This window comes from Cibotium barometz, chromosome 10 (genome assembly GCF_041138505.1).
Source record: "Cibotium barometz isolate CiBa-2024 chromosome 10, ASM4113850v1, whole genome shotgun sequence".
Classification (NCBI taxonomy): domain Eukaryota; kingdom Viridiplantae; phylum Streptophyta; class Polypodiopsida; order Cyatheales; family Cibotiaceae; genus Cibotium; species Cibotium barometz.
The window spans coordinates 26,484,364-26,504,385 of NC_141055.1; the positions used below are offsets into that span (position 1 = coordinate 26,484,364).

The 20,022-nt window shown below is 44.3% G+C and overlaps 1 protein-coding gene across 1 annotated transcript in view; it reads right to left on the reverse strand.

The window, feature by feature from the left end:
* The window catches only part of LOC147634716 (nodulin MtN21 /EamA-like transporter family protein), a 75,025-nt gene that overhangs the window by 15,568 nt on the left and 39,435 nt on the right, over positions 1–20,022 (reverse strand). Inside the window, exon 3 of the mRNA XM_086803872.1 lies at positions 13,053–13,175. Within this exon, the coding sequence (XP_086659998.1) occupies positions 13,053–13,175 (123 nt within the window). The remainder of the gene's footprint in view (positions 1–13,052; positions 13,176–20,022) is intronic.

Consider the following 20,022-nt stretch of genomic DNA (forward strand, 5'->3'; position numbering starts at 1 on the left):
AATTCACACTAGGGGAAGTCTTGGGGATTGCAAAGAAAGAATTTCATGATGAGATAATTGATATTATACGAAGAAAAAGGCAGTCCATAATTGAATCTATTCCATCACAAGGGGAAGCAAGCACTTCCAAGACTCATGGTGTACAGGTACAGAAAAAGGAAGAGAGAGAAAATGTGGTGGAATGTAATCACTCTGCTGATGGGGCACGACAAGTGCGTTTTGTGGAAGAGGATGATGAAAAAGAAGTTCTTACAAAGAGTCATTACTCCAGGAGCCATTGGGCAAGAGCCACCACTGAAACCCTTGTCAAGATAGGTGATTTGGAAGAGCCATATGTCGCTCTAATTGATCATGGGTCTGAAATAAATCTTATGGCTAAAAATCTCTACAACAAATGTAAGTGGCCAATGGATGTGGATCATGGGTGGATGATTAAAGCAGCTAATAATTCATCTGGAGAGCTTTATGCAGCATGTCCAAATGTAAGGGTAACTATAGGGGATGTGAAGGATGATCAGAATTTCTTTGTTCAGGAGATGTCATCGTATCCCCTCATTCTTGGGCAACCCTACATTACAGCTGTAAGGATGGAAACAAAGGTTTTGGATGATGGTTCAGCTTATGCAAGAATAAGGAGTAAAGATGGCAAAAAAGCTGTTCAGTTTTTGACAGTTTGCATTAATCATGAAAGGAATCGTGAATCTCTTCGGGCACAGTCACTCCCAAAGATAAACAGAGAGTTTATGAATTACAGGGAGATGAGGGATTTTGGCCAGGTGCCATTGTAAAGCGGGATTCCAATGGTACAAGGGGAAATGAGTTCTCGCAAGACTCAATCAATGTAAATAGTTTTTCAGCAAATTTTCAGGGATTCTCCAGCTATGGGTCACTGGTTTTTGTAAAAAGCAAGGATTTAAAGCGTGGCATGCAAAAACATATACAAAATGAACAAAAAAGTTTTGAGCAGTGTGGTCTTTTGGAGAAGAATGAGTTTATTTCAGGGATGCTTGATGAGGTGTCATTTATAGATACTATGGATGTACTTTTTGATATGAGAAGAGCATGCTTACAGGGTGGAAATGAAATGATAAGGGTGTCATCTGTGGAGATGTATGATATAATCCAAGAATTTGAGGGGGTGGAATGTAAAAACATGAATTGTGAGATGGATGCTCATGTTGATACAAAGTACAAAACGGTTGCAAAAAAGGTGAAGCCAGTTGCCTTGCCCTTGCCACCAGGAAGCAAGGAGAAGATAGATGAAGCTTCTATGCAGCCAAATCTTAGAGATCCGAAGAAAATTGGGCATAAATTTACTCAAGAAACTCTGAAAGAGCTGAAGATTGGTGAGAGGGATTTTCTGTTGCCAGTTGAAAGGGAATGCTTTGAGGAGATGCTTGTAAAACATGGGAAAGCTTTTGCCTTTCAGCCGCATGAGATTGGTTGTGTTGATCCAAGTGTAACAGCACCAATGGTGATCTTTACTGTTCCACATGTGCCCTGGAACCTGCGGCCAATTCCAGTACCAAAGGCTCTCTTGCCAAAGTTGATGGAATTACTAAAGGAAAAGATCAAGATGGGAATCTTGGAGCCTTCATGTGCCCCATATTCCAACAGATGGTTTACTGTACCAAAGAAAAATGGGACATTGCGCTTTATTCAAGACATGCAACCTGTAAACAAAGTCACAATCAGGAATGTGGGAGCAGGTCCAATTGTGGATGAGTTTGCAGAAGCATTTGCAGGGAAAGCTATATACTCTATGGGTGATCTGTATTCGGGATATGATCAGTTCCAGCTGGATATGCAAAGCAGGGACTTGACCACAATGAGAACTCCTTTGGGATTAGTAAGGATGTGTACCTTACCACAGGGAGCCACTAACTCAGTGGCACATATGATGAATGGAATGAATAAAGTCTTACGGGACTTCATACCACAAAAAACTATGCCATTTTTGGATGATGTGCCAATAAAGGGCTGTGATGAGAAAGACAAAGATGGGAATTTGAATTCAAAAGGGTGCCGCAAGTTTGTGGCAGATCATATAAAGGATTGTGACATGATTCTATCCAGGCTTGAAGAAGTGAATCTTACTTTATCTGGGCAGAAATCAGTGTTTGGGGTTGGTGAAGTGCTAATAGTGGGACATCTTTGTAGTACTAGTGGACGCCGTCCTTGTCCAGCCAAGATAGATGCAATACAAAGAATGAAGGAAATATGCATTAATGTTACAGAGCTGAGGAGATTTCTTGGAGCATGCGTCTTTTATGTTATTTGGATCCCACATTATGCACATGTAGCAGATCCTCTTTATCAGCTTTTGAGAAAAAATCAAAAATTTTTGTGGAGTGCAGTACATATTAAAGCTATGCGGAAGCTGAAATATTTGCTCCAATCATCACCCATTTTGAGAAAGGCAGATTATGAGTGTGGCAGGCCTGTGATTGTTACAGTTGATACTAGTCCTACTGGGATTGGATGGGCAGTAGGGCAAGATGATGAGGATGATCATAGGTATGTAATTAGATTTGGAGCAAAGGTATTAAGCTTTCGGCAGCGAAAGTATCCACAGATCAAGAGAGAATTATGGGGGATAGTCACTGCTCTAAAATGTGAAAAAGAATATCTTATTGGGGCATCTGTACTTGTGGAGACTGATTGCTTGCCACTTCTTGGGATGATAGCAAGTTGTACCACTCCAGATATTGCTATGCTTAGGTGGATTGCTTATATCAAGTCACTAAATCCTGAGTTTGAGCATATTGCGGGAAAAGATAATCCAGTTGCAGATATGCTATCAAGAGCCAGGTATGAAGATGAGGAAGAGATGGTTAGTGACATTGATGATGTGGGTACAAAGTTTTATACTACAGCATATGCAAAGGGGGATCATATTTGCTTATCAAATGCACTTGAGTCTTTTATTGAGGAAATATATGAAGGAGATTGGTTGCTCATTGGTCAATATTTGAGCACTCTAACAAGACAAGAAAATTGGTCTGACTCAGAATTTAAGAGGATTCGCAGAAAAGCATATGGTTACTTTCTAAAGGATGGGTATCTCTGGAAACATCCTAAACAGAGGAATGCTATGCCACAGAGAGTCATATGTGATAAAGAGACTCAAGGGAAGCTTGTGAAAGAATTCCATGAGAGTCTCTGGGCTGGGCATAGAAGTGTGTGGGCCACTTTTACCAAAATAAAGGAAAAATATTGGTGGAGAGGAATGTACAAGGATATTTCCCAATATGTGGAAACATGCATAGTATGCCAAATGTACTCAAATGTGAGACATCGTGATGGCTTACAACCAACTTACCCACCTGCCATGCACTACAAATGGGTAGTGGATCTAGTTACAATGCCTTTGGGAAATTGGCAGATGCGGTATATAGCACTTGCAAGAGAAGATTTGACAAATCAGGTAGAAGGGCGTGCCCTTAGAACAAAGAGTACGGAAACAGTATGCAAATTTCTCTTGGAAGATGTGATCTGCCGATATGGTTGTGTTGGGAAAATAACAGCTGATAGGGGAGAGCTAGATGTTGAAGAAGCAAGGGAATTCTTCTCTAGAATTGGTATCAAACTGTCTCTAACATGTGCTTACAATCCTGAGGGCAATGGGAAAAGTGAGCGAGGACATCCTCCAATCATTAAAGCTTTGGCTAAGGCATGCAGAGAAAGGATGAGAGTGTGGCCAAAGCTGCTACCATATGCCTTGTGGGCTGACCGTACAACTCATAGCTCAGTGACAGGATACATGCCTGCTGAATTAATGTATGGTCAGAAGCCAGTGATGCCCGTTGAAGAAGTAATTCTAACTTGGAATGTATTGCCCTGGATGGAAGGATTGAGCAGAGATGACCTCCTTGCATTGAGAATAAGACAGTTGGAGAGGAGGCCTGAAGATGTAGAGCTTGCTAAAGCTCGCCTGAAAGATGCAAGGCTGAAAAATAAAGAAAGATTTGATAGTAGACACAGACTCCGGCCAAAACCTATTGAAGAAGGTGATTGGGTTCTAATGTATGATAGTAGCCTTGACAACCAATTCACTGTTCAAAGAAAATTTGCAAAAAGATGGTTTGGCCCTTACATTGTCAGGCATGTGCATGGAAATGCCACATATACTCTGTGTGAGCTTGATGGAACAGAAGTAAAGAATCTTGTGGCTGGCAAAAGAATCAAGATATTTAAAAGAAGGCATGATGGTGATCCTTTTGATTCACAAGAGATTCAGGATGAGAAGCTTGACAGTGAAAGTATGGATATGGTTGAAGAGGAAGAGGATGATCTTCCTGGAACTGCAGAAGATGAAGACGACATCCAGCTATATGTAGATCTTGATGATGATTTGGCACATACCAGAGGATGTGCAGGTTTAGAGGGGGTGGATGTCGTGCCATGGCACGTCTATGATGTGAAACCGTGCATGTGAGTTCATCAAATATACATCCAGATGCATGAGGTTATGTGCCATGACGAGTCATTATATGATGCCATGTACATATGTTCATATTGTATATGAGGTTCAATAAGACAAGCTGAGGCTGAGTCAGATTTAGGAGTTTTTTGTATATGAGTATGGAGGATGATGTTTTTGCTGTTACTCAGACTTCATGGGCAAGTTAGAAGCATCCAGATATATATGATGGCATGAGGGCATACCAATGCACAAAGGAATGCATTTATAAAGGCATGAAGAAATACTTGAATGGGTAATTGGAGATTCTAGAGTTCATTGAATGTTGGGGAAATGTTCGGATAGAAAACTGCACTTGGACTTCATGGATCATCATGTAGAAGCATATGTATCTTACGTATATCTAATGCGGAGAGTGGAGATATGGAACATGAAGCTAGTAAGCATGTTTTCATAGAGGTGCTAATGCCTTGGGAGTCTTGTGGTTAAGACTTAAAACATGGTGCTAATGCCTTGGGAGTCTTGTGGATAAGGCTTGCTACCTTAATGCTAAGGTTATGTTTTATAACCTTAGTGCTAAGGTTAACAATACGTTGGGGGATTTCTAGAAAATACGCAGCTTAATGGTATATACAGCTGGCAGAAGCTGGCGGGTATGGGCACCGAAATCGCCGCGGGAAAGAGAGAAGACACCGGAGCTTCACGGCGGCGAACCAGTGTGGAAAAAGTATTCTGCAGCGTTGGAGGAACAGCGTCCATCCAACCAGAGTTTAAAAAATTCAAGAGAGTGCTTCTGTTTATGTCGTGTAGGAGTTAGAATTATAGAGGATAATGAGAGCTATCCAATGATAAAGCTTCCATCAAATGCTTGTAATTTGCCTTCAGTGGTCTGCAGCGATCCGCCGTCAGAGAAATAAAGAAGAAAAACGATGAAAATCCCATCTATCCTTACTTGCAGTTAAGTGGGATTTATTTTTACTTTGAATGTATAAACCAATAAATGGGAAAAATCGCTTGTTTAGTATACCTTTAAAGGGTTTGAGAAAAGGGAAGATCTTGTGACTTGGAGTATTGTGGAAATTAAGGTTCCGAAAGGTGGTTTACTTCCTACTCGATCGGATTTTTTTTGAAATTCAAGCCATGGAATTTTCTAAATCTCATGAGCATGATAAAGCTATGCAAAATGCTATATTTTACTTGTGAAATGTTAGTATATTAAGGCAGGTTTTCAGGTGATAAAGTACATCCCGAAATAAAGGATTTGAGGGCACTGGATGTAATGGATGTAACTGGCCACATGTATATTGGAATAATTGGAAATCTTTGTTATGCCCACATGTGAATGGTTCAAAGGATTTCATGCAATTCCGTGCAATTATCTGGAGGAATTCAAGGTTATATTGAGGGAAGAGGACACATGTATTTGTCATTGGAAATAGTGATGTTCAATACTCCTTGGGAAATTTTGTATGTGAGTTTCCTTGTTAGGTTCAACACCAACTCTCACAGCTAGAAGTTTCGTACTTTCCTGGCTACTCCGCACACTTCACGACAACGTCCCAAATAGGGATGCAGGATCTGTGGGACCGACCACTTGCAAATGGCATTCTGGAACTGCAATGGTACACTATGGTCCAACCCAAGAGGATTGAGGGAGATTCTTATGGGGAGAGCGCACTTCAGGAGGGGTATGAGGGTCGGGAGCAGTGGCGGTACTATTCAGAACACATCTACAACCCATGGTTACCATAGTCTGGAAGGATGAGAAGGCACGCATTATGTGGATGCGATTACAGGCCGTGGAGACCAGATGCATCTACGTCACTGGCTACTTCACCCCAGAGAAATCACGGTATTCACAGCAGCTCACCTCTCAACTTACCACCATCATACACTGCTCCATCCTTTTGCAAACTGCTCGCTGTATTCGACTGTGCTTTGTGTTTTGCTTCCATAGCTTCTCTGGCTACAGATCAGTATCTTCAGTGTCTGCATTTACCTGCCTTGCTGCGTTTTCTGGTCCAGCCAGTCCTCTTGCTGCTGTTGGCCAGCCCTACAGGCTGTGTTTTGCTCTTCAGAGGAAGGTTGTGGAATTATTGGCTGCGTTTTCTGTTTTCAGCATCAGTTGTGGTGAGCTTCTTGCATGTGGTGTTGCCAGACAAGTGGCTGTACATCTTCCTCCTCCACGAGTTCCTACCCTTCCGGTAGGAGGTTCCCGGTGGTTTCTTTTTGCTGATTGGTTCTGGAGCCTTGCTTCATTGGAAAGTACTTGAGAGGAGTCTTGGAGAGCTGAGATTTGTATTCTTTGTTGCTGTGGATAGGGCTCCCCCTTGTACGAACAAGGATGACAAGTTGAAAGGACCCAACTATGCCCATTGGAAGCTTCAAATGCGGATTTGGTTCATCCACAAGGGTTTGTGGGATATTGTTCAAGGCATTGAGAGGAAGCCCGAGCGTCCTCAGAACTCTAGGAGGTGGACTCAGGATCAAGAGGATGAATTCCTTGCGGAATTACATGACTGGGAGAATCGAGATTCGAAGGCGCATTTAGTGCTTGTGCGGACCATCACAGAGGAGGTCTCGCCGGCCGCGCAAACTCTCACCAGTGCTCATCAGGTATGGTCTAAATTGGAGAATCTCTTTGCTTGAGATTCGTCGATGAGGACAGTTACCTTGCAAGGGCAGCTCTATGGTTTGTTATTCCCTAAAGGCAGTTCCATGCAATCGTTTCTAAAGAAGGCCAAGGTTATCCATGACCAGTTACTAGCTATGGGTTCTGCTTTATCCTCTGCTTAGCTCGTTGCACTTATCCTCACCAAGCTTTCCCCGGACTATGACGTGATTTCTCAATCTTTGAGGTGCCAGGTCACATCCACTCAGTTGGATTTTGATCATCTTAGCTCCCTACTCTTGAAGGAAGAGTCCATCCTCGCCTCTGTCAACAGTTTTGACCGGGCACTTTCCTCGGTTCAGAAGAAAGGTCGGAGTCGCTACTTCTCTTGTGGGAGAAAGAGGACATTTGTCCAAGGATTGTTTGTCCAAGAAGAAGGGCAAGACCAAGGGCAAGGCTTCATCTCAAAGAAAGGTCAAAGCCACGACCACGACATTGATACAGATTCTTCTAGTAGCACTTCTAGGGCTCCCAAGGCACTTCTGGCTCAGAAGGACCTAGATGGTGTACTTCTCTAGTATACATGCAGTTTCCCCAATGTGCTTCCAGCCAGAGCTGAGAGGAGGCTTGTGGATGGGAGAGGGGGCTGATTACAACTCCACTTACTGGTGCATGGGAACCATGATTTGGAGTTCCAAGCATTAGACATCTGGCAGGACATGCTTATCTTTTGTGTAGTAGAGATTATGAACTGGATCTGTTCCGAGTACATTGTTCGAGGCTTTTGGGAAGTGATGTGTTTTCCATCCACTGTTGGGGATTATGGGCGCGGTGTGTCATGCAGCTCATCATCTATTCTGGGAGTTCACTGCACACTTGTGTGGGAATTCGTAGCCAAGCAAAGTTTCTTGTTGTTCGTGGTGGCATTTTGTTTCGAGGAAACAGGTTGGTGGGTGCTCTCTCCGAGGTGATTCCAGTATTCGCGGTGCTGGAGGGTCCATGGTTGTATCTTCATCAGCTTATCTTCTTCAGACTCTTGCACACTCTAAGCTGCAGAGGGGGTGTTAGAATTGTGCATCTCAGTGTTATGGGACTCTGCCTATTTATTGGGCATTTTATATATTTTCACATGGATTATTTGTCTTGGGCCAATCGGCCAGCTTCATCCTGCAGTCAGCCAGCTTTTGTCCTCACTATATAAGGGCCTCTCATATTCACTTGTATTTCATCAATTCCCTTGCACAAGTTCAACATTCTCTTACTAGCTATTGCCATTGTAAAGCTTCAAACTATTATAAAAGGTGATCTTGTCCACAAGCTCTCTCTACTCTCTCTCTTGTTCAGTTTATGCTTCCGCCTGTGCATTCTCCAACACTAATATCTTACCCAACACAGTTCTATGCACTAAGTCAGAGAGAATTACACTTCAAATTTTGGTAGAACTCGCCTGTGTAAAAAGTTATAGCTACAAGTACATACATGTACTTAATAAACTTTCTTTTTTAAGGCATTCAAAGTGTAGGGTACCAGGGCCTGTCTCAGTGCTAGAAAAAAACCGTCCTTTAGTGTAATCGAGCTCTTTCGGAAGGCTTTCCACCCACCTGGTCATCTCACATTATCGCCCCCATCCATAAAGCCGGATAGCCCATGGATCCCAATAACTGCTAACTATCATGATCAGTCACACATTGGCCAAACTCTATGGGTCAGTACTTAAGAGTCGGAGCTCAACATACTAGCACAGAGAGAGGGGCACATGCCACAGAGCACTTGGTGGCCATGTAGGATTTTGGAGGAGCTTCTCCACCCACGACCATCATCAAGGAGGCCAGAGCCCACAGCTGCTGGATTTACTGCTGCTTTGTGGATTTCTGCAAAGCCTTTTCTATGGTGCCTTGTGCCCGTCTTCTCTAGCGCCTCCAAGATCAAGGCATCCCATCCGGCATGCCTTGGGGTATCATTGCTTTTTATGAGTCAGTCACATCGGACGAGTGAGATGCCCTGAAAGATTACCAGAGGAGATCTTCAACATGATTGGGGTGAAGCAGGGCTGCCCACTGTCCCTATCCTCTTCAGCCTTTACACAGGCGAGATCTCAGACTGCATTGACCGGAAAGGAGGAGGAGCATCACTAGCCGGCATACTAGTCTCCATTTTATGATATGCTGATGATTTTGTTCAAATTACATATTCTCTCGAGGCCCTACAGAGGCACTTGGATGCGCTACAAGACTTCTATATGCAATGGGATTAACCTTGGGAACACCAAGGATATGGTCTTCAATACACCATACTCTGTTGCATCCATGACGTGGTTCACCTACATGGCCATTCCGGTGGAGATTGTCTGATCCTATGTATACCTCGGGGTCACCTTTTCTGGCTCAAGATTCACCATGCTACACCGTTGATGTATATAGATGAGATCACATCGTTTGTGGACAGATTTGGAGGGACAAACTCACAGTTGGCTCAGACGGTGATGCTCATCTTGCTATATGCAACTGACAGTCCTTATATCTGATTCTACAGAGGGGTTACGGAGACATCTAGATGCTTTGCAGAGATTTTGTGACGACAGACCTCACCGGCGGTCAACCTTGGCAAAACCAAAGTCATGGTTTTTAACACCTATCGAGTGCGGTCTGGATGGTCATTTCTCTATAGAGGAGCCCATGTGGAGATCGTCTCATCTTATGTCTACCTCGGAGTGGTCTTCCCACGCCCGACCTTCCTTGTGATACCAGCCACCCATGCACGCCTTGTGAGAGGATACACATCTCTACCTTGGAGTGGTCTTCCCATGCCCGCCGACCTTCTCTGTGATACCAGCTGCCCATGCATGCCTTGCGAGAGGATACACGTCTCTAGCACACTTGGAGAGAGAGTGTGTTTCCAGGCCCACTTCCAGAAGCCTTGCACCAAGCATTGGTTGTTTGACACTTCAGTACGCACCATCATGATTTACAGTGCCCGGTTTGGGGACCAAATCTCACAGTGGATGATTGGCAACAGGCAGACTGCTCATGTGGGGCCACATAAAATGGTCCCTTGGCCCCCCACTCATTGTATTCAGTCACCGAGATTTTCTTGTGTATATATAGCAGAGTTACACGCCTCTCTCTCTCCTTCGCTATTGCTGTATTTTTTTGCACTGCACTTGCTCTTGTGTTTTCAGATTTTGTCTTCATCTCCGCAGCATATTCTGACAGACGCCGCTAGTGAGTCGAACTCAACCTGGTAGTCGCCGCGCCCCAAAGGATGAATATCTGCGATCTTTGTTGGCGCACCTAGGAGGCTAGCCTGAAGATCTCTGAGTTGGCCACGCGCACGGCGGCTACCGACAATCTTGCATACCAGAGTGGAGGCCTTTAGGGATGTGACAGTCATAGCGAGAAGCTACAGGTCCGCTTCGGAAAACGAAGGGTAGGTAACGGCGGCCTTGGTCCGGGGGAGACGGAGCGGCTGCCATGGAGTTCTCTTGGGGGGTGAAGACCAGAAGAGGCCGAAACTTACCGAGACAATGAAGAAATACCCACAACCTGAGGGCGTTGCCGGAGGGACAAGGACGGGCTAGAGATGGGAGAGAAGAGAGGAAAGGAAGGGGCGGAGGGCGCAGAAAGGAAAAGAAAAAAGAAAAAGAAGAGAAAGAAAAAAGAAAAGAAGAAGAATGAGAAGAATGAAGTGTATAGTGGACCCTCCGCATTGAGAGCTAAAGGCATTTACTCTTTTTTGTGAGAAGAATATGAAGTGTATAGTGGACCCTCCACATTGAGAGCTAAAGGCATGTCCTCTTTTTTGTGAGAAGAATGAAGTGTTTTTTGGTCTTTGCCTAAAGTAGGACATATGTGTCCACTAGCAAGGACTATGATTAAGAAGAAGAAGAAGAAGGAAAGAAAGAAAGAAAGAAAAAAAGAAAAAGAAAAAAGAAAGAAGGAAAGAAAAGAAAAGAAAAGAAAAAAAAGAAAAAAGAAAAGAAAAAGAAAAAAGAAAAGAAAAAGAAAAAAGAAAAGAAAAAGAAAAAGAAAAAAGAAAACAAAAAGAAAAAAGAAAAGGGAAAAGGAAAAGAAGAAAAGAAGAAAAGAAAAGGAAAAAAAAAAGGGAAAAAAAGAAAGAAAGAAAGAAAGAAAGAAGGAAAGAAAGAGAAAAAGAAAAAAATAGCTACCACAGAAAAGGAGGGGGGGGGGGGGGGGTCTCTGGTGGGAAAGAAAAACGACATTACCTTCTTTGCTTTACATTTCCTCTGTTGAGCAAATTCATGCACAGCCCAGGCACAAAGCATTGGCAAGTTGTGAAACCCAATTTCCGTTATCTACAGGGTACCCTGGATCTTGCTTTGTTCTATCCTAAGGGGGATACCTTGCAACTTTATGCATACAGTGATTCAGACTGGGTTGGTGATTATGATTCCAGGCAATCCACCAATGGGAATTTTTATTTTCTTGGCAGTTCATGCATATCTTTGTTGAGTGCTACCACATCTACCTGCGAGGCTGAGTACAAGGTAACCTTCACCACTACGGTAGATTGTGTATAGCTGAGGAGATTATTGGCTGATCTTTGTGAGTGTCAGCAGATTTCTGAGGGCCAGGGGTACTTACATATGCACATGTCGCATGCCATGTGGCTGATCTTTGTGAGTGTCAGCAGATTTCTTAGGGCCAGGGGTACTTACAATTGGCCAGATGAGGGCATCTTCACATTGCCTTCTGGCAAAACCAAGCATCCCATTTACATTGCCTTCTGGCAAAACCAAGCATCCCACGAGATGCATGTATATGCAGAGTATGCACCACTGGTGAGGTGGAGGACAAGGAGCACTATTTGTTCAGCTGCCACTACGAGACCCAAGGGCGATTTCATTCTCTCTTCCGGGACAGATTCAGCCCCTTTACACGGGTCATCCAGTAGGAGGACCAGAGATGTTTAGGCATGTATTAGTTGGAGCTTCACCGTCACAAAGAGCTCATGCTGAGGCAGCACTCCGAGAGACAAAGCCAGTGTGGTGCCTTGCAGACCTCCATCACAGATTTTTTGGCCCACAGCCACCAACTACAGAACAGCAGCAGGACCAGCCAGGTCCACGACTGCCTACACAGATGCATGATCCTCTAGTCCCACGTACACAAAGGTGTCACTGGTGAGCGAGCGTGATCCCTTCTGAGTGTCTTCTCTCTCCGTCCAGGACTGGCAAGCCAGACGCCCCAGATCTCGGAGGCCTCATCCCTCCACCTGGAAGCTGCAGATCCAGGATATCCTTCGATGATATGGTGAGCTCCCATCACAGAGAGGAGATTCTATGGCCACCGAGATGCTCTATGCATCTGCTGTTACAGATTGTACACATATTGTACCTTATATGTCTCAGGTTTGTTGGGATGGTACACCGGAGACATGGAAGGTACACACGTTGTACCTTCTATGTCTCAGGTTTGTTGGTATGGTACACCGGAAACTGGGTGAGAAGCCTAGGCATTGTTTTGGTCTAGATGTAAGCTTGGGCAAGCTCCGAGATTTCCCTCCTTGGGTGGATATGGATTTGTTTAACAGATAACAATTAGTGGACAGGCTAAAGCTGATTGGTGGCTTGATCCTCATAATACAAAGATGGTTAAGGTCAAGTAGCCCTAATTCTCACTATATGTCTCAGTGTGTCCCCATCCCCATCACAGACCCCCACGTATGGAGCCATCAATATATAAAGAGTCAAATGACCAAAGATAAGACTACTGGCTGTAACCCTGCTGCTTTTAGTGGTGTAGAAAGAATATTCAAAGTGCTTCGTTGATGCAAACTTATTGTCAATGGTGAATTGAAATTTCACCTTAGTGCCCTTACACTTCAAACAACATTCTGCTCAGACAATAATGAGACTGTCTCAAAACTCATAATTCCTGCTCAGACAGTATTTTTGCAGCAGAAGTTGAAGCTACTTGTATAAATGTACATAGCATTGCAGGATAAATATAAAGAAAATCTGCTGGTTTAAACATTGTAACCAAGATGAATAGAAAGAACCTCCAACAAAAGAAGACCAATGACACCTGTTGCCAGTCCCAAAACACCTAGTGCTCCTATAGTCTCTCCAAACAAAATCGATGCTAGCACAGCAACCGTAAGTGGCTGAGAGTCAATAATGACCTGCATACACATAAGAATAGAGAAATTCAAAACAGGAACGAGAACAGTCACATGCAAACCGATTGAAAAACAAATGAACCAGAACACTTCCCAACATGCTCTTGCAGGTTTCTGTCTAGAATTTCATAGGAGTCTGATAGCTTGTCTCCATAAAAATTAGAAAAGCAATCCAAAGCAACATACAAATGTACCTCAAAAATTGCATGGTGTTATGAATATATGTAAGGCAGATTTAACTATGCCCAAGTATTCTAATCCTTCAAGGTCACCATGCTTATAAAGATCAGGTGTCAAAGTCAACTCTGAAAGTCTATTTTTCTGGCATAACAGAAGGGAGAGGAAGCTTAAAACATGTCCAAAAAATCAATAAAGCTTTGCTTTGAATAGACAACTATCACATTCACTTTGCACACGTGCAAATAGCACTTTGCTCAGTATAGTTTGAATGCACCCTACTACACCACCCACTAGGATATTGACAGGCTCATCCATTCCCACCTACTTCACCTGCACACTCATACTACATGGCTTGCACTGCAACGGTCATCCCCCAGGAGTCACATGCCCCAATCGCGATCAAGCGTATTCGAGATGCATTACACCCTCTGAGAGTGCAGACAAGGAAAGCAAAGGCTGTTATACAGAAGCACACGATACGTACACTCAGCTCCCTCGAGGTCCAGTCAGACTGTCTTTCCAAGGAGGGGCTTGGCCTATATTTCAGATCATGTGCGGGCAACTTGAACACCTCAGCCACATATTGGGCATGAACTTCTCTGTCCAGACGGGAGGGTGATGGTGGTGGAGCTCTTCGAGTGCTCCAGCTGCACCTCTACCCCACCACGGGTAGACAGCCCTCCATGCGACACATCCTAATCTGAGGTACCTGGTTTATTTTCTATTCCATAAGCTAGTCATTTGTGGATTTATTGTGTGACGCTTTTTTGATCTTTGGGTCTTTTGTAGACATTAATATAGGCAAGAAATTCCAGATTCAATTTTAGGGGAGGTTTTTAATGTTTTTTTCTTAACCAAATTGTTCAATATGGGTTTCCTAAGCATGAAGATTATGAATATGCGTTCAATGGAACCCAAAGTAGTTACAACAATGAAGGTCTCACCCACTAGAATGAGTGTGGTAAGGCCCATTATACCTTCTCATGAAGCGGCACCTAGATCCAAAAATATATCCTATTCTCTACTTTCCCTCCACCTCCCCTACACAAGTGCGGTGAAGAATCAACCTAGAAAGTGAGTGATAGAGAATCACCAAGTTACTCTTGTAATTCTGACTCTAGGAACCTTAGGACTACACCATGTACCTTCTACTAATGTTCACATAGACATTCACAAAGGTATATGGATGTTGGATCACCCATATTTCTCAACAAGTCTCATAGGTCCATGCAATCATCAACATCTTGCAAAGAAGTCATCTAAGAACAGGAGAAGAGAGGAATCAAGAAGCTAACTTTAAGGGTTTTCGACTCGGAAAATGGAGGAAATTCACGTCATGTAGGCCTAGAACGGGAGAATAGAGGACCGGTTCACATACCAAAGTATCATAAATCCCCTAATCTTCACTCTCAATGTGAGAGAGGAGGACTTCGATCTCACGGAGGAAACTCACGTCATGTAGCCCTAGACGGGAGAATAGAGGACCAGTTAACCTACCAGAGTATCATAAATCCCCTAATCTTCACTCTCAATGCGAAAGAGGACGACTTTGATCTCACGGGGAAAGCACCCAAAAAGCAAGTTTGCTTTTTGCAAGATTTTTCTATTTTTAGTCAAAAATAGTGAAAATATCAGTTTGGCCTAAGGACATCCGTGCTTTTATGCATGCTTCTCACAAAAGCTAATAATGGCATTCAATCTATGCTTTTCCAAGGCACACTTTTCAAGCACAAATATTAATCTCTTGCCATGCTTTTTTCAAAAAGCGCGCTTTTTGGCTGAAGTTAAATCTCAAATCTCGAACGCTTGGATGGATGAAGCTCCCTGTTCTACTGCGCAAGTCCCCTCCCTACACCTGAGCGCCTTCTGCCTACTGCCCGCCTTCTCCATTCCTGCCATCCGCCCTCTCCTGCCCATCCTCTCTCCAGCCCACCAGTGCTCCTGCTCATCACCTGCCCGCCAGTTCTTCTCCTTTCGTGAGCGCCTCCATCCTCTCTCCAGCCAGTGCTCCTGCCCGTCACCTGGTTGCCAATGCTCTTGCTTGCCATCTCATCTCCTGTTGTCTGGCCTCTCCTGCCCGCCTTGTCACCCAGATTTTGCCTCTGCAATCATCCCGCCTTCCTTCCTCTTCCATCCCTCTTCGCCTCTTTTCTAGCCCTTCTTCCTGCCCCTCCCGCTTTGTTGCCTACGCCAGCTTAAGGAAAACTCCTATTGTGTTCAAGTCAGCCGCCCGTCCCTTGATTGGCATTATGGCTTCTGCCCAAGCCAATCCTTCTCCACTCCCACCGGCTGTGAGAACTATCAATTTTTCACAAGACGAGCTTCTCATCCTTTAAAGCAACATCGACAATGAAATGAAGACCACTCTCATTGGGAGGGTCTACGGTTGTCACCCTGCCCACTCTCAAGTTAGAAGTTGGCTTCTAGCAGCCCTCCCTTCCAAGCTGGCTGTGCACTTTCTTGATGCACGTTTACTTGGATGAGGGTTTTTCCAAGTTGACCTCAATTCCCCAGAAGCCACATCTCATGCACTTGCCGGCAGCCCTTTTCCCCTTGGCCCACAGAAATTATTCTTCTTCAAGTACAGGCTGGACTTTGATCCTGTGGCAGAGGATCAGTGCCTTACTCTGATTTCTCTCAGATTTCCTGCTCTTCCTCGGTTTTTTTGGAGGCTTTTGCCCTCCAGAGGAGCTGCATTTGGTCAAGTCTTGGAAGTACATGTCCTTCCAGGGCTAGCCTCTTCTGCTTCCATAACTACCACAAACTCTAATGGAGTACCCTGAGTTTTTGTTCTTGTTCCTGACCCTTCCATTGCTGATGGTTACATCTTATTACAGAGACTGGATGGCTCACACTTTCGACAGAGGATGGAGATTGCTGGGAGAGCAGATTGTCATATTTGCCACCAGAATGGTCATATTGCTAGAGATTGTCCTAGATGGCCACATCAGGAGGCAGCATGGACATGTCCATCAGATGTCTCCCTCTACTGCCGCTCCTGCACCACAGCATACTACACAGCGATGGGTGATGGTTAGGGATGGCAGGCATCCCTGGACCCCCATCCCTGGGCCGGAACCTATGTGCTCAGTGAAACACCCTAGCCCCTTTGCATCCCTGGCTACACATGATGATGGCTCTGCACAGGATGAGGATGCTTTGTAGTTGGTTTGTCACGGTGACGAGGATGCATTGCAGCAGGAATGTAACGATGATGATATGTCACATTTTGCATTGCAGCCGGATTGTAATGATGATGCTACATTACGCTCCCCTTCTTCCATTCTTGAGAAGGGAAAGCATTTCTCCCCAGAATGGGAAGAAAAGGTGGACCTCTCCTTGGAGAATTTCCCCTCCCTCACTTATGCAAGATGCATAACCACCTTGAAACGGGGGTCCTTCTTCATCAACCACGAGATCTGATCACAGCTTTCGGTCCTTGTCTTCATGGGATTGTCTCATGGAACATACATGGGCTTGGTGGTGTTTTTCCGCGTCGTCGGGAATAGCTTTCAGGAACCAACTTTACTCTACAGTCACGGAAGGCTCTATGGACATTTTGCTTTTGCAGGAGCATAAACTTGATGTTAGACAATGTGGTAGATCTGCCAGGTTATTATCCGGTAACACCTTTTGGTCGGGAGCTGTAGGGACCAAAGGTGGTGTATGTATTTCAGTGTCAGCCCCTATCTTGCCTTGCATGCATCATTGGACATGTGTCATTCTGCTTGCTAGAGCGCAGTGGATTATCATTATGCAGGATGGAAAGCACATTGGTATTCTGAACATGTATGCACCTAATCATAGAGGGGAGATGGTTTCCTTTTGTTTGGAAGGCCCTCACTGATTTGCTCCCTCATGCTGATCATTGGATCATTGGCGATGATTTTAATATGCTTGAGCAACCCATGACTTTTTTGATGGCCCAGGGAGTGTGGCTTCCACATTGTAGCGTGTCAGTGATTTTCACCACATGATGGCCTTACGTAGGAGACAGAAGGTCATTGACCATGAGAGAGCTATCAGACGTAGGTTATCAGCATTACAAAGGGAACATGAAAAGCACCCGATGCCCAATGGATTGCAGATACCTTATGTGTCTAGGGGATGATGGCCTCTCACCCACCTTTTACGTGAAATTTTGGGATGACTTTGGATAGGATATCACTATGGCCCTTCAAGAAATGTGGAACACAGGGATTATGCCTTCTTCTCTTACTGAGGGTCTTATTCACCTTATCCCAAAAAGGTGGTCATAAGACGAGCATTGGTCAATGGAGGCCTATCACATTACTTGGGACTGCCGATAAAATACTTGCGAAGGCAATAAGCATGAGGTTGCAGCCAGTTTTGTAGGATGTGATTCATGTTACGCAGAATGGGTTCCTTTAAGAAAGAAGCATCTTTGATAATATCTTCTCTTTTTGAGAGGCAGTTGAATGGGCTAAGGAAAGCAACCAACCCCTAGCCATCTTACTGCTAGATTTTGAGAAGGCATACGATAGAGTTGATTGGGATTTCCATGAAGGAACCCTTAAATGTATGGGATTTTCTTAGGATTGGATCAGAGGTGTCTCATGCTTGTATCGGGATGCTCACAGTAGTGTGATTGCATATGGTGGTAGAGGTGATCGCTTCCAAGTCTCTCGCTCACCACAATATAGATGCCCCTTAGCCTCCCTATTTATCTTGTTATTGCCGAGGCTATGAGCATTTTTCTTCGCTTCAGATCTCTTGCCCTATACAACAGGGATGCCCATTAACCCCCATGTTATATCTCATTGTTGCCGAGGCTATCAGCATTTTTCTTCGCTCCACTCCTAGAGTTTCTGATTTGAGTCTGCCCTTGTGTAGTGAGAATGAGTTTTTGGACTCTAAGCTTGTTGATGATACTGCTATGTTCCTTGAGGCCTCACACATATGTTTATGATCCTTTCAGATTGCTTTGGAGGAGTTTTCCTTGGTTGTAGGGGCTCTCATTAATTGGCATAAGTCAGTTGGCTTTTGGATTATTGACTTCCAAAGAGTCAATTCGGGTGCTGAGCTCCGGTTTACTTGGATTGACAGAGGTTGTACTGTCAGATATTTGGGGTGTCAAGTTGGGGTTGATATTTCGCCTGCACAACACTTTGCACCAATGCTTATGAGCATGAAGAAGAAACTTCTTCATTGGAGTTCTAGGAGATTGGATCTAGCCTCCAGAGCTTTGGTGGTTGTATGGTGGATGTCCTATTAGATATCTTCATTGGGATCTAGGTGAGTGGGAGTGGATTGATGCAATATTTTATAAAGAGTAAGCCTCTTTTCAGCTACACTGTCCGTAATGCTAGGCTCCTACTTGGGCAAATTCGCTCCTACTCTCAAGCCATACTCAAAAAGCTATAACATCACCCCATTGATTCAAAAGAGATTTTGGCATAAACTTTAGCATTGAGCTTGCACATGTGACATTGCATAGAGGCCGGAATGGGCTGAGACCCCCCGCGCCCCCCCCCCCCCCCCCCCCCCCCCCCCCCTTGGAGTATTTTATTACCCAAGGAGAATATCATGTACAAGCTTTGAGGGCCTTACTCTCCCCACGGGAGATGCCAGATTATCCATATACAAATGCCATAACACAGCCCAACACAAGGCAACCATAAAATTCAGCCGTCACATTGCTGTAGAAATGCCGAGCCAACAATATAAACCATATACCTCCGTGTGGGTACTAATTCTTCCCCAAAAACCACGGGTCTTCATGCAATAGAGCGGGTACAGCAAGTACAACTCTCCATTTAGCCAATACAACAAGTACAATGGCTGGTACAATAGGTACAATGGCTGGGACAGCAAGTACAAGGGCTGGTACAATAGGTTTAGTGGCTGGTACAACAGGTACAGCACAAGTACAAGGGCTGGTACAGCCAGTACAGTGGCTGATACAATAGGTACAGCAAGTATAAGGGCTGGTACAGCAAGTACAAGGGCTGGTACAACAAGCACAATGGCTAAAAATATTCAGTATTTCTTCGCGATGGAAGCCTCCAAAACAGTCCCCAACAGCCGGTATTCTTCATGAGCAGCCTTCAAGAGAGAGAGAAAGAGAGTAGCCATCATTAGGGCAGCCTGTAATGGTGGTAGAGGCTGGTGTGCAACAAGAGAGCCTCATTTAATGAAGAGAGAGGGCTCCGATTTATAAATTTGGGCCTCCCATGAGCTAAAATGGCAAGTGAAGGCTACAATGGCAAGTGGAGAGCCACACGATAGCTGAAGTGTGTCTCACTTTGGTCCACTTTCTTGCCACATGTCCCAATCTTAGAGACGGGTCCTTCCATAAACTTTATCTCTAAAAATATCCCAACTGGTGGACATTTTGTCATTCGCACTCTGGCAACTCTTGGTATATGCTCAATTCCAGATGTAATGATGCGAACACAATTTCCATCGGAGTCAGGCCAAAAATAGTAACCCTTCTAGATTTTAGGAGTGTGATCCTTTGTATTCTAAGATAATCTCCCATTCCCAAAGCTTGTACTTTCCAAAAATTTAGATGTCTTGGAGTCCACCAAACCGCTTTCATACTGGGAAATGTCCAGGCTCGTGACATCCTTCCCAATTTTTTAAAAGTTGTCCGCAACTTTATGCTTCAAGCCATATATCCAAGGAAGAAACATGTTCCATGAAGTGG